General features: G+C 50.9%; 1 protein-coding gene across 1 annotated transcript; it reads left to right on the top strand.

The window, feature by feature from the left end:
• The first annotated feature begins 2,502 nt into the window (after positions 1–2,502).
• On the top strand, positions 2,503–10,426 carry Spatc1l (spermatogenesis and centriole associated 1 like). Its single transcript, XM_090350824.1, has 4 exons — positions 2,503–2,838; positions 5,577–5,924; positions 9,652–9,803; positions 9,941–10,426. Exons 1-4 carry the CDS (start codon positions 2,637–2,639, stop codon positions 10,265–10,267), a joined length of 1,029 nt encoding a protein of 342 aa, XP_090206950.1. The 5' UTR covers positions 2,503–2,636; the 3' UTR covers positions 10,268–10,426.
• The last annotated feature ends 1,989 nt before the right edge of the window (positions 10,427–12,415 follow it).

Below are 12,415 nucleotides of genomic sequence, written 5' to 3'. Positions count from 1 at the left end.
GGCACTAAAGATGGACTTTTTTTTTTTTTTTTTTTTTTTTTGGCCAGTCCTGGGCTTGAGCTCAGGGCCTGAGCACTGTCCTTGGACTTTCTCAAGGCTAGAGCTCTACCACTTGAGCCTCAGCACCACTCCCAGCTTTTTCTATATATGTGGTACCAAGGAATCGAACCCAGGTCTTCGTGCATGCTAGGCAAGCACTTTAACCACTAGGCCAAGTTCCTGGCCCAGACCGTGGACTCTTATCTCCAATTAACCATTAGAAAATAGGAGGCGGGGCTGTGGCTCCAGGAGGAGGATGGTAGCTTTGAGCTGAAGAGCTCAGTGACAGCACCCAGCCCAGCAACAAAAAAACAGCAAAAAAAAAAAAAAAAAAATGCATCCTCGTAGTCTGGCAAGTGGGGAGGTTCTTCTGTTCATAGTTGACTTGGTTTTGAGACCACTCGACACGTGATTCAGGTTGATCTGGAGCTCATATTCTTCCTGTCTCAGCGAGCCTCCCTGTACACTGATAGCGTGAGATATAAAATGTGAGCAGTAAGAGGAAGGGAGATGATGGAAACATGATACGGCCAGGGGTGTGGCCTAGTGGAGTGCTTGCCTAGCATGCAGGAAGCCCTGGGTTTCATTCCTCTGTACTGCATACCCAGAACAAGCCGGAAGTGGTACTGTGGCTCAATTGATTGATCTCTAGCCCTGAGAAAGCCCAAGGACCAGCAACAACAAAAGATAACTAAACCTAACCCATTTCAATAATTTTACTAACTAAAGATATAAATGCTCTTACTGAACTGCAGAGAGTATTGCCTTGGATGCGAAAGCACAGCTCATTTATATGCTGTCTATAGGAAATTTAAGTGTAAAACCAAGATGGAAGTAAAAAATTTAAACCAGGCATGGTCACATACATATTGTAATCCTGCTATAATAGCAGAAAAGAAAAGGGGGGGAGGCCCTGCAGACTTCCCCAGAAAAATGTTAAATCTAAGCAATGAGTTCAGTAAAGTGGTAGGGTGTAAAACTAAATGTTAGAAAACAAAGTACTGGGGCCCGGAGTTTGGCCTAGTGGTAGAGTGCTTGCCTAGCATGCACGAAGACCCAGGTTCGATTCCTCGGTACCACATACATAGAAAAAAGCCAGAAGTGGTGCTGAGGCTCAAGTGGTAGAGCTCTAGCCTTGAGAAAACCCAAGAACGGTGCTTAGGTCCTGAGCTCAAGCCCAGGACTGGCAAAAAAAGTACTTAATAGAAACAGATGGAATCCAGTGGTAAACTTAATAGATGGTGCATTGGGATCAGAAAATTGTCAGAAGTTGATAGGCCCAGGGATAGGGAACGGAGGAGCTTTTGTTATGTGGGGAAGAGACGGCATTTTGAGTATGGCAGGAGCCAGTTGCCAGAAAGCCTGGAGTGCCTGCTCTCGGGAGCTGGGCACGGACTTGCCTTTGACCTTAATGTTCTCTGCTTCCCCTGCCTCTGCCCTGGGTCCCCTGAGGTGCTTCCACAGTGGGTGCTGTCCTGAGTTCCCCCTGCCTCCGACTGGGAAGGAACATCCTACCGGGCCCACCGCTAGGCAGAGCGCTTGGGGCTTAGGAGTTTTCCCCGAAAAGACGGCACCCTTTCTTGAAGCAGCGTCCTACTGTTGTGGCCATCTCAGCAGAATGGGTTTTGTTTTATGCCATTTATACCATGGCTGGAACAGGTGTTAAAGCATGAGAACATGGCAAGTCCTGGGTTGGGCCATGTGGTTTTCCTGCTCGTGGGGGAGGATCAGGGGAAGGATCAGGTGGCTAGCTGTGCTTTTGGTCACCAATACACAAGACCTTTGTGTCAGGAGCAGCACATGCACACGTCCCCACGGCAGAAGCAGATACTGGTGGGTTTTGGGGTTTTGACCAAGGGCTGTGCCTGATTCCAGCGGGACCCAGCACCCCATGGCCTCCCTGCATGGGCTGCCCTCGCTTCCTGGGGTGGGTAACTTGTGCTGTGAAGGCCTTTCCAGAGGGGCTGTGATTGGCAGACTACATGCAGCCCTAGCAGGCCCAGGTTCCCTGGATGAGGGCTGCTTCTGGCATGGCTCCCACCATGGCCCTCCTCTTCCCAAGAATAAGTCCAGTATGTGACAATGTCATATGATATAGATTCTCTGGAGTCGGGAATGGAAAGAACAGCTCTGAAAGTCACCTGGTCCTCACCTCTCCACACAGTGGACAGGCTGACCCCTGACTCAGCCACATGGTTCTGGCTGTTTCTGGAAGGTGCTGGCAGTCTGGGCTCATTCTTTCCTGTGCTGTCCCTCCTACCTGAGCTGCCTCTGGGGAGCTCAGGCCCCCACCGGAAGTTTGCCCACCCCCACCTCCCGCAGCCCTCTGTGTTCTTGGCACCAGGATCCCTCTCATGGTCTGACATCTGGCTTTGTGGTCTCCTAGTGAGGGCCAACCTGGCCCATACTTGCTTGAGAGGTGTCTGCAGTCCAGGGTGGAGGGAGGCTGTGCCACGGCGCTACCTCTTTAAGGGTGGCGACATCACAAGGCTGTGGAAGGATGGAACTCGGGGGTCGGGCTGTTTCTGTAGGTCTACAGGCTCTGTATTTCCACCTCCATGGGGCTGCAGGCCCACATGTGAGCGCCTGTGGACACCATGGCCGAGGGGAGCGAGCTGATGAACAGGCTCATGAGTGAGAATGCAGACCTGAAGAAGCAGGTGCGCCTCTTGAAGGAGAACCAGATGCTGAAGCGGCTGCTCAGTGAGAGCTGCCAGGAGAGCTGTGGCCGTGGTGGCCGGGACCTCCTGTTCCCCAAGGCCCCCACCTACCCTGAGGCCTGCTCCCCTGGGAGTGGAGGTGAGGCGCAGGCGTGGCCTGCCAAGGTGGGGGGACAGGGCTCAGCCGCTGGCCTGGGGTGCGGCACGGGCTGCCTCTCCCAGCTGGTTAGAGGTGAGCAGTGACAGATGTCTCCAAGTGCTACCGTGGGACTTCACACAGCCACTGTCCTCTGCTCCACTCAGGTGTGCCCCCCCCCCCAGACGCCTCCTTCCTCTGCTGCGCCCATCCACTCCCCTGCCGTGGACCTAAGCTGGCTGGGAGAGGCTGGAGGCCACCTAGGGTGGTCTTTATTCTCGTCATTAGAAGGGTGCCTTTCAGAGGGGTTACAGTTATCTAGTCAGGTAATGAGTACATTTCTTTGGGGCAATGTCTCCCTTTCCCTTGCTCTCTCCCAGTTCACCTGTGGCTTTTTACAGGAAGAAAGTTGTTGTTTTTCTTAATCTTTTTAAATCACTTTCTACAAAAGTAGGTGTTTCTGTTTTAAGGACTTTGTGAAGAATTCCCCCAATTCATAGTGTGATTTGGGGCATTCTTAGTGGATGTGATGGGCCTTTGCTGAGGTAGTAGACAGGGGACAAAGCTCCCATCATCACTGCCTGAAAGCTCATGTCCTGTTGGGTCCAGCGTTTCGTTGGTGGTCATTCCCACCACCTGGCAGGATGTGGGCAAATGCATCAGCCTGACCAGTCCTCAGTGAGGACCCAGCTTCCCTCTGGCACCTCGTGGCGTTGCCAGGCCATGGCTGACTGGTGTGATGCCTAGGTGGTCAGCTGCTTACCTGACCACAGGACTCAGGACTTGGTATAATTGTTTCCTGGGGTCCACTTTGTACCCCAGTCTGCCACTGTCCTCTGAGTATAACCAGCAACTTCAGCTCTGGGTCCCAGGTATGAGGGGTCCCTCGTGGCCTCTATCCTGCTATTCCGTAGGGAAACCTAGGAGAAACCTTGGACAGGCACAGGCTTTGCAAAGGGAGTGAGGTTGTAAGGGACAGGCAGTGCTGTTAACAAGTGGCTGAATGGTGGCAAGACATTTACTGAAAGAATCATAACAGTGCTCCATGACGTGTCCTGTGTCACCAGACACCAGGCCTAGATGGCAACCTGGCTAGCCACTCATGCTCTGATGGATTTGCACGGGAAGGGGGTCACTCCTGGATCTCCGAGGCCGTGTGTTGTGGCTGTAGGGCCTTGTCCCCAGGGATCACGGACGCTGGTCGCTGATGCTGACTCAAGGCCACGTGCCACCTGAAAGGCTGCCAAGTCAGGCTGTGGCTCCCAGCTGTGGCTGGTGAGCCTGCCCTGGGGCCTCAGACACTAGTCTCAGAAGAGCTGCAGGCATAAGCCAAGGCTACTGTATCTTTACTGTTCTTGGTTGAATATTGGATGATTTTTCAGCTGATCATAAGCGTTCTCCTAATCTCTTTCTTCTAACATTAGTATGTGATTGGAATCCACTCCATGTCTGGCTTTTTGCTGATAATTGGAGATAAGAGGCTCTTGGTGTTTTTTGTCTACCCTGGCTGGCTTTGTACCTCAGTCCTCAGATCTTAGCCTCCTGAGTAGCTAGGATTATAGATATGAGTCATTGGAACCTGGCAAAATTACAATTTTAACATTTTCTTCTTGTGTATATGTGCACACATGCATACATGTGTATGGCTCTGTGTGTGTGTGTGTGTGTGTACCAGTCTTAGAGCTTGAACTCAGGGCCTGGGCACTGTCCCTGAGCTTTTTTTGTCCAAGGCTAGCACTCTACCACTTGAGCCATAGGGTCATGTCCAGCTTTTCAGTGGTTAATCAGTTAAACATTTCATGGACTTTCCTGCCTGGGGTAGCTTCCAACCACAATCCTTAGAACTCGTCTTCCTGAGTTACTAGGTTTACAAGTGTGATTCACCAGTATCAATTATACAGGTCCAGAAGGTGGGTCAAAAATCTATGTCCAGCTTACTAGTGATTAATTAGAGATCCGAGTCTCGATTATCCTGTCTGGGCTGGCTTTGAATCTCAATCCTCAGATCTCAGCCTCCTGAGTACTAATATTTCAGGAGTGAGTTGTAGGTACCCAGCTAAAATTTTAACGTGTGTGTGTGTGTGTGTGTGTGTGTGTACACGTGTGTACTTGCACCTGTACTGGAGCTTGAGTGTAGGGCCTATTCATTGTCCCTGAGCTTTGTAGCTCAAAGCTAGTACTCTACCACTTGACCCACATCTCCATTTCTGGATTTTTGGTAGTTAATTGGAGATAAGTCTCAAGGACTTTCCTGCCCAGGCTGGCTTTGAACCTTGATCCTCAGATCTCAGCCTCTTGAGTAGCTAGGATGACAGGCGGGAGCCACTGGGGCCTGACTATAGCAACTTTTAAAGGTACATAGAAGTCATTTTGGTGAAGCTGGGCACTTCAGGAGGCTGAGATCTGAGGATCAAGGTTCAAAGCCAGCCCAGGCACAAAAGGACCTGAAACTCTTATGTCCAATTAACCTCTAGAAAATGGGAAGTGGGGCTTGGCTCCAGGGTAGGGCGGCAGCCTTGAGCTGGAGAGCTCAGGGACAGCACCCAGGCCCAGAGTTCAAGCCATCACTTTGGTGAGTGTGATGAGCCCAGTGCCTGGGCCTGAAACTGGAGACAGACAGAAAGGCCAGCAGGGGACTGAGCTCTGGCCTGCTGCGCCAGTGTTTACAGCATGTTCTGTTGACTTTCTAGGATGTCTGAGCTCCTCCAGCCTGACCGCCGCTCTTTTTCCTCCTGCCCCAGGTCCGGATTTTGGGAGGTTTGCCAGTGTCCCTGACACACCAGCCCAGCTGCAGACATCCTCCCTAGAGGACCTGCTGTGCTCACATGCACCCCTCTCCAGTGAGGATGAGGCCTCTCCAGGCTGTGCAACGTCTTCCCAGGTGTCCTTCAAGGCCTTCCTCAACCCTCCAGAGCTGTGTGCGCGGGGCTCTGACCGGAAGCTGTCCCCCATCCTGAGCCCCTTGCAGGACCCACTGGTGGACAAGGCCCTGCTAGAACCCAGGGAGATGGTGCGGCCCAAGAAGGTGTGCTTCTCAGAGAGCAGCCTGCCCACGGGGGACAGGACCAGGAGGAGCTACTACCTCAACGGTAAGAGTGCAGGCCGCGGGGTGGGGGGGGGCAGCCTGCCTGCTGCCAGGCCACCTGCTTCTTCAGCAGCACAGAGGGAAGAGAGCTGGGTAGATCTGCTCTGCGTCTGCTCTTGTTATTTAGAAGAACAAAGCTGCCTCCCTGAAGGAGATCAGAGTATTTGGGGCTTTGTTATTTGGATGTATTTTGTTGCTGTTTTTGGCCATACTGACGACGGTTGAACTCGGGGTCTTGTGCTTGCTGGCAGGCGCTCTACTAATATTATTACTACATATTACTTGCCGGGGCCTACTGGCAGCAAATTAGGGTTCCTGAAATAGGGGGCAGGGACTGGAAAAAAACAGAAGAGAGACAAACACATCGGGTCTGGGAGGTCTGCAGCCCAGGCAAAAACTGCCGCGCCCCGTTTATTCTCAACTCAAAGCTTCTATCCCTTCTTGAGACCAGGACACTGCTAGGTGTTACATCCAGATGGTTAATCAGGGAACTGTTGGGGGTTACATTCATATGGTAAATCTCAGATCAATTGAACAGGAGAAGGCCAAAAAACAATAAGACAATCAAGCAATTATCTGATGCAAATCAAAGTACAGTTTGATTCCACTCTTGCTCCCAACAATTACTAACTAATATTATGACTATACATTACTATATAAATGATACTATATATTGCTTGACTAACATTATTACTCTATATTACTATACTAATATTATTATATATCACAGTATAAGTATTACTATATGTTGTTATTAATATTATTACGATATGTTAGTACACAAATAGTACTAACATTACTATTACTATAATGAATATTATTACTATTATTATAATTGTATATTGCTATACATTACTATACTAATGTTATTACTTGTATTACTATATAATTCATACTACTAGCCCTTTACAGTATAGTCTTCTATTCTTTTTTTGGCCAGTCCCAGGGCTTGAGCTCAGGGCCTGAGCACTGTCCTTGGTCTTTCTCAAGGCTAGAGCCCTAACACTTGCATCACAGCACCACTTCTGGCTTTTTCTATATATGTGGAGAAATTGAACCCGGGTCTTGATGCATGTGAGGCAAGCACTCTACCACTAGGCCAAACTCCTGGCCCCTGGTCTTCCGTTCTGTGGCTGTTTCATATTGTTTTGCAGAGAGAAAAACTTGAAATACGATTTATTGGCCCTTTTTTTTTTTATAGTTTGTGCTTTCTGGTCTAATTTAAGAAGTCTTTGCCAACTCAGAGTCACAAAGATTTTTGTCTATATTCTTCAGGAAGCTTTATACCTTTAAGTATTATGTTTAAGGCTTTAATCATTTCTAAGTCACTTTTGTCTGGTAGGAATTTTCATGCAACATATACTCCCTAGCACTGGTGCTTACAAAGATGGGCCTTCCCTACAGAGCAACCCTGTACCCTGTCAGAACTCCTGATCTACCTCATGTTTTTCTGAATCCTCCATAAGGCTCCATCACCTATCTGGAGATGAGTAAATTATCCATAGATAATTGAGCTTTTTTTTTTTTTTTTTTTTTTTGCCAGTCCTTTGCCATGAGCTCAAGGCCTGAGCACTGTCCTTGGACTTTCTCAAGGCTAGAGCTCTGCCACTTGAGCCTCAGCACCACTTCCGGCTTTTTCTATGTATGTGGTACCGAGGAATCGAACCCGGGTCTTCATGCATGCTAGGCAAGCACTTTACCACTAGGCTAACCTCCAGACCGCGGACTTTTCTTTTTTTTTTTTTTTTTTTAAGAAATATCATCATCATTAATAGTCAACTTCAGGAAGAGAAAAAGGAGAGGAATAATAATTACTAGTCTGAAGGGGCTTAATATGTTCCATATAGCATAATATCCGTTAATCTTGACAATAGCCTATGAAGTAGGTTGAGATTACTGAACCAACATGATAGATGACAGCATTGGAGCTTATCAAAAGTGTTATAGAACTTGGATAATTTGACTTTTTAGAAAGTAAACCCTTTTTGTTATTCAACTAATAGTATCAAAAACATAGACGAGTTACCCTGTAGAATGGAAAATATTGATAAACTATGCATTTGCTGTAGGATTGGTCTTAGAGTATCTCAGAGGTCACAATTAAGAAGACAATGGCCTGATAAAGTGGGAAAAGCACTGAATGTGGTGGTGCATACCTGAAATCCCAGCACGTGGAGGCTGAGGCAGAAGAATCTTGAGTTTGAGGCCAGCCTGGGCTACTTAGTGAGACTCAGTCTAAAAAAAAGCAATCATATTAAGTGAAGTAAGACAGAACCAAAGATACATAGGCGCCATGGTTTCCCTCATTTGTAAAAACGTGAAAAGCACAGTGGCTCACACCTGTCATCCTAGCTACTCAGGAGGCTGAGATCTGAGGATCATAGTTCAAAGCCAGCCTCGGCACTAAAGTCCATGAGACGCCTATCTCCAATTAACCACTAGAAAACCCAAGTGGGGCTGTGGCTCAAGGGGTAGGGTGGTAGCCTTGAGCTGAAGAGCTCAGGGACAGCACCCAGGCCCAGAGTTCAAGCCCTACAACCGAGGGAAAAAAATATAAAACAAGAACAAAAAAATGTGCAGAGGTTTTGAAGAGACATTTCTCCAAAGAAAGATGTACAAATGTACATAAGTAAGTACATAAAAATACTGTGCCATTAGTCATCTGTAAACTACTAATGGGAGACACCGTGAAATTGATCTCACATTTGCTGACATGGCCAGGATCAAGCTATGGGGTAGAAAAGTCGGAACATTCCTATCCTATTGATGGAATGGTGCAGCTACCTAGAAAACAGCCTGGAACTCCCTCACGAAACGGACATGAAGCACGTTCATGCCCAGAAATCTCATTCCTAGGTACAGACGCCCACATAAAAACTTGTATGTGATGTTCACAGCAGCCTTTTTCCAAACAGCGACAAAGTGGAAAGAGCCCAAGCTCCCGCCAACGGATGTATTCATTAGTAAAGAAGTGTTCAGCCACAAATGGAGATGAAGCTCTGCTTCATTTTAGCATGGACGTTGCAAACATGCCAAGTGGGTGAATTCAGATAAAAGGACACTGTAGAATGTGATGCCACTCATATGAAGTACTCAGAATAAACAAATACATAGAGAAACAGTTTCCAGGGCCTGGGGGAGGGGAAAGCACTGATTGTTAGTAGGTTCATAGATTAAGTGGGCTTTGCTTGCTTTGGGGGTGACGGAGAATTCTGGAGATAGTGGTGATGGTTGTATAGTTCTGTGCTGTAGTAAAACCTCCAGAATTGCCTGCTTTTAACTTCATGGAATGTAGGCCCTTTCAGACAACCTGTCTGAGGACAGGCTGTGAAGTAGCACAGGGAAGCAGGCGCTGCCACCCAGGTTCCTGCACCTGGAGTCTCACGGACGGGTCAGGTCTGTGCCATGTGCCATGCTTCAGGTGGCCCAGTGACCCCCTCCCTCCACAGAGCCCAGAAAGGGAGATGCGGGTCCCAGAGCAGAGAAGGTCTCCCTACCTGCCGCCCTTCCTCTCCTTCCTCCCTCTCCTCTCTCCCTTTCTCTCCCCCTCTCTTTCTTCTATCCCTCCTTCTCTCTTCCTCCCTCCCCCTCCCTCTTTCTCCTCCTATCTCTCCCTCTCTCTTCCTCCCTGTCTTCCTCTCCTTCCCTCTCGCTCCCTCTCTCTCCCTCCCAAACACTAGAATCTTGGTTTTGATTTCCGCTGCGGGTCTGCCCTGCCTGGTTCACTGCAGAGATTCAGAGCTTCGCAGGCGCTGAGAAGGACGGCCGCATAGTGGGGGAGATCGCCTTTCAGCTGGACCGGCGCATCCTAGCCTACGTCTTCCCCGGCGTCACCCGCCTCTACGGCTTCACCGTGTCCAACATCCCAGAGAAGATCAAGCAGGTAGGGCTGTGGCAGGAGCCCCACCACCGTGCTCCAGCCCTGCTTCTGAGGCTGGTCCTGGGGCCCCGCCCCTCCTGTACACACCCGTGCCCCTGCCCCTAGACACACGGGTGCCCCTGCTCCACCAATGCCCATAGACTTCCATCAAGTCCCTGGACGGCTCGGTGGACGAGAAGAAGCTGCGTGAGCTGACACACCGCTACCTGACGCTGACGGCGCGCCTGGAGAAGCTGGGGTACAGCCGCGAGGTGCACCCAGTGTTCAGCGAGTTTCTCATCAACACCTACGGCATCCTGAAGCAGCGGCCGGACCTGCGCGCCAACCCCCTGCACAGCAGCCCCGCCGCTCTGCGGAAGCTGGTCATCGACGTGGTGCCACCCAAGTTCCTGGGGGACTCGCTGCTGCTGCTCAACTGCCTGTGCGAGCTCTCCAAGGAGGACAGCAAGCCGCTCTTCGCCTGGTGAGCGTGCGCCCGCCTGCCACAGACCTGCGCTGCAGGGCAGCGCATCCTCCCGGCGGCCAGGCCGGGGAGAGGCCCTCCCCTCCCGTGCCGGCGCAAACCAGTGGCCAGTGCCGCCCTCGCCTGGACGCCCGCCGCTTTATTAAAGGCTTATTTACCTGTCTGTCTTGCCTCTGGCTCTTTGTGGGCGTGGGCAGCGCCCTGGCCTGCTGATGGTGCCATCTGTGTTGGTGGAGAGCGCCTAGGGCCAGCTGCAGCACGGGCAGGACCCTGGGCACCGCCTTTGCTCAGAGCGGGATGCAGCACCTTCACAAGGACTCTTCTCCCCAATTCTGTGTTGGATTTTCCCAAGTGAACACTGGAGGCAATAATGGCTGTGAAGGCCCTGGGGCTGGCCCAGAATGATGGGCCTGTCCTTGATCAAAAGTTGAGACCTTCATACAACCAGGTGCTGATGGCACGCCTGTAATCCTAGCTATTCAGCATCATGGTTCAGAGTCAGCCTGGACAGGAACAACAAGTCACTGAGAAGCTGGCAGTGGAGCTGTGGCTCAAGTGAGAGAGCAGTCGTGTTGAGCACAGAAGCTGAAGGATAGCACACAGGCCTTGAGTTCAAGCCTCAGAACTGGTACACACACACACAGAACATGTGACAGGCATGCAGAGGTGGGAGGGAAGCATTTCTGTGTGACAGGAACTGAGGACAGGGCAGCAAATACAGGAGAGGCCACTGGACCTGCCCTGGGGACCCAAGGGACCCAGGCCTGCCTTAGAACTGTGTCTCGTCTGGCGGGACGTCAACTAGGGCCAAGAACCTAGAGGGAGGAATGAAAGGGACAGGAGACCCAAAGAAGGCAGCAAGACAAGCGTTCTGATCAAGCTGCAAATTTTATTTTTCACACAGGGGCTTATATGCCTCTTCAGGAGAGGCAGGAGGGGGTTGGGGTGTAGGAACCGCTGGGGGCAGGGGGTCCAGTAGTAGGATGTTTGCTCCTGCTCCAGGTAGAGGCCAGGGGTAGGATGTTTGCATATCAATGCAAGCAGGCATGCAGGCACATTCTTACACTAAGAATTCAGGGAAGGGGAGAATGTCTCCGACAGAACTGCGCAGGGATGGGGAGTGGGGGTGTTCACAATTGGTTCCCCCTCCAAGCACGCCATGCATGTGTGTGTATGTGCGCCTGTTCCAGGGCCAGCCTCTCCTCAAGGAAGGGGGCAGGGTCCAAGTGAATTGGTGCTGATGGGCCTGAGGGCCTCCAGATCCAGAGCCTGGACCCACTCAGCAGGAGATGGCTCAGGATGTGCAGGCCCTGTGTCCTGTTCCTAGTGCTGTCCTCTGTGCATCCAGGTGGGGCTCACGAAAGTCTTGGAGCCAGAATATCCAGCAGTGCCCTTGGGGCCCCACCACCCGGCTGGGCTCAGCTGTGGAAGTCCTTTGGGTACAGGGAAGGCCATGCCAAGCCTGGCAGGCCCATGCTGGGGTGCCTGTGCTGCCAGGAGGTGGAAGGAGCAGGAGAGCATGAGGTGGCTTCTGTTGGAAGGAAGGGTTCAGCGGGGAAGGTAAATCCAGGCAAGTAGCGCCTTCGACAATCCCACTTCTGTGGATGCGGGGCCTCCACTGCCCAGTGCTCTGTCCTGGGTGGCTTGGGGCATGGGACGTGGGCCTGTGGAGTTCAGTAAGGAGGTGTGGGCGGTCTTGGCTCTGGATTGGCTGGTTGCACATCAAAGCCGGCTCATGTCACTGAGCTGCTATCTCCAGGAGTTAGCCCTGGCAAGACTGGAGCTTTCGTTTGGGTCTGTGTTTCTTGTGTTCCTGCAAGAGAAGATTTCAAGCAACATACAAAGTGTAGTAAAAGTAGTAAAGTTTATCGGTAAAGTTTATGAAGTTTTTGAGGGTCATGGGGTTTGGACTCTGGGCCTGGATGTCGTCCCTGAGCTCTTCAGCTCAAGCCTAGCACTCTACCCCTGAGCCACAGCCCCACTTCCTGTTTTCTAGTGGTTAACTGGAGATACGAGTCTCACTTTTTTCGTGTCCAGGTTGGCTTTGAACCACAATCCTCAGGTCTCCATCTTCTGAGTAGCTAGGATGACCGGCGTGAGCCACCACGCCCGGCTAGGAAGGCTCCACTCTCGAAGAGGACAGCCTGCGTTG

Source organism: Megascapheus bottae, chromosome 1 (assembly GCF_031878675.1).
Source record: "Megascapheus bottae isolate mThoBot1 chromosome 1, mThoBot2.hap1, whole genome shotgun sequence".
NCBI lineage: Eukaryota > Metazoa > Chordata > Mammalia > Rodentia > Geomyidae > Megascapheus > Megascapheus bottae.
The sequence above is the reverse complement of the archived record's forward strand: the minus strand, read 5'-3'. Positions and strand labels throughout refer to the sequence as shown.

Bases quoted from the DNA above. Each gene is read 5' to 3' on its own strand.
- Spatc1l (XM_090350824.1), top strand. From the start codon at position 2,637: ATGGCCGAGGGGAGCGAGCTGATGAACAGGCTCATGAGTGAGAATGCA. The intron at 2,839-5,576 runs GTGAGGCGCAGG...CTCCTGCCCCAG, and splicing joins CTGCTCCCCTGGGAGTGGAG to GTCCGGATTTTGGGAGGTTT. The intron at 5,925-9,651 runs GTAAGAGTGCAG...GGTTCACTGCAG, and splicing joins GAGGAGCTACTACCTCAACG to AGATTCAGAGCTTCGCAGGC.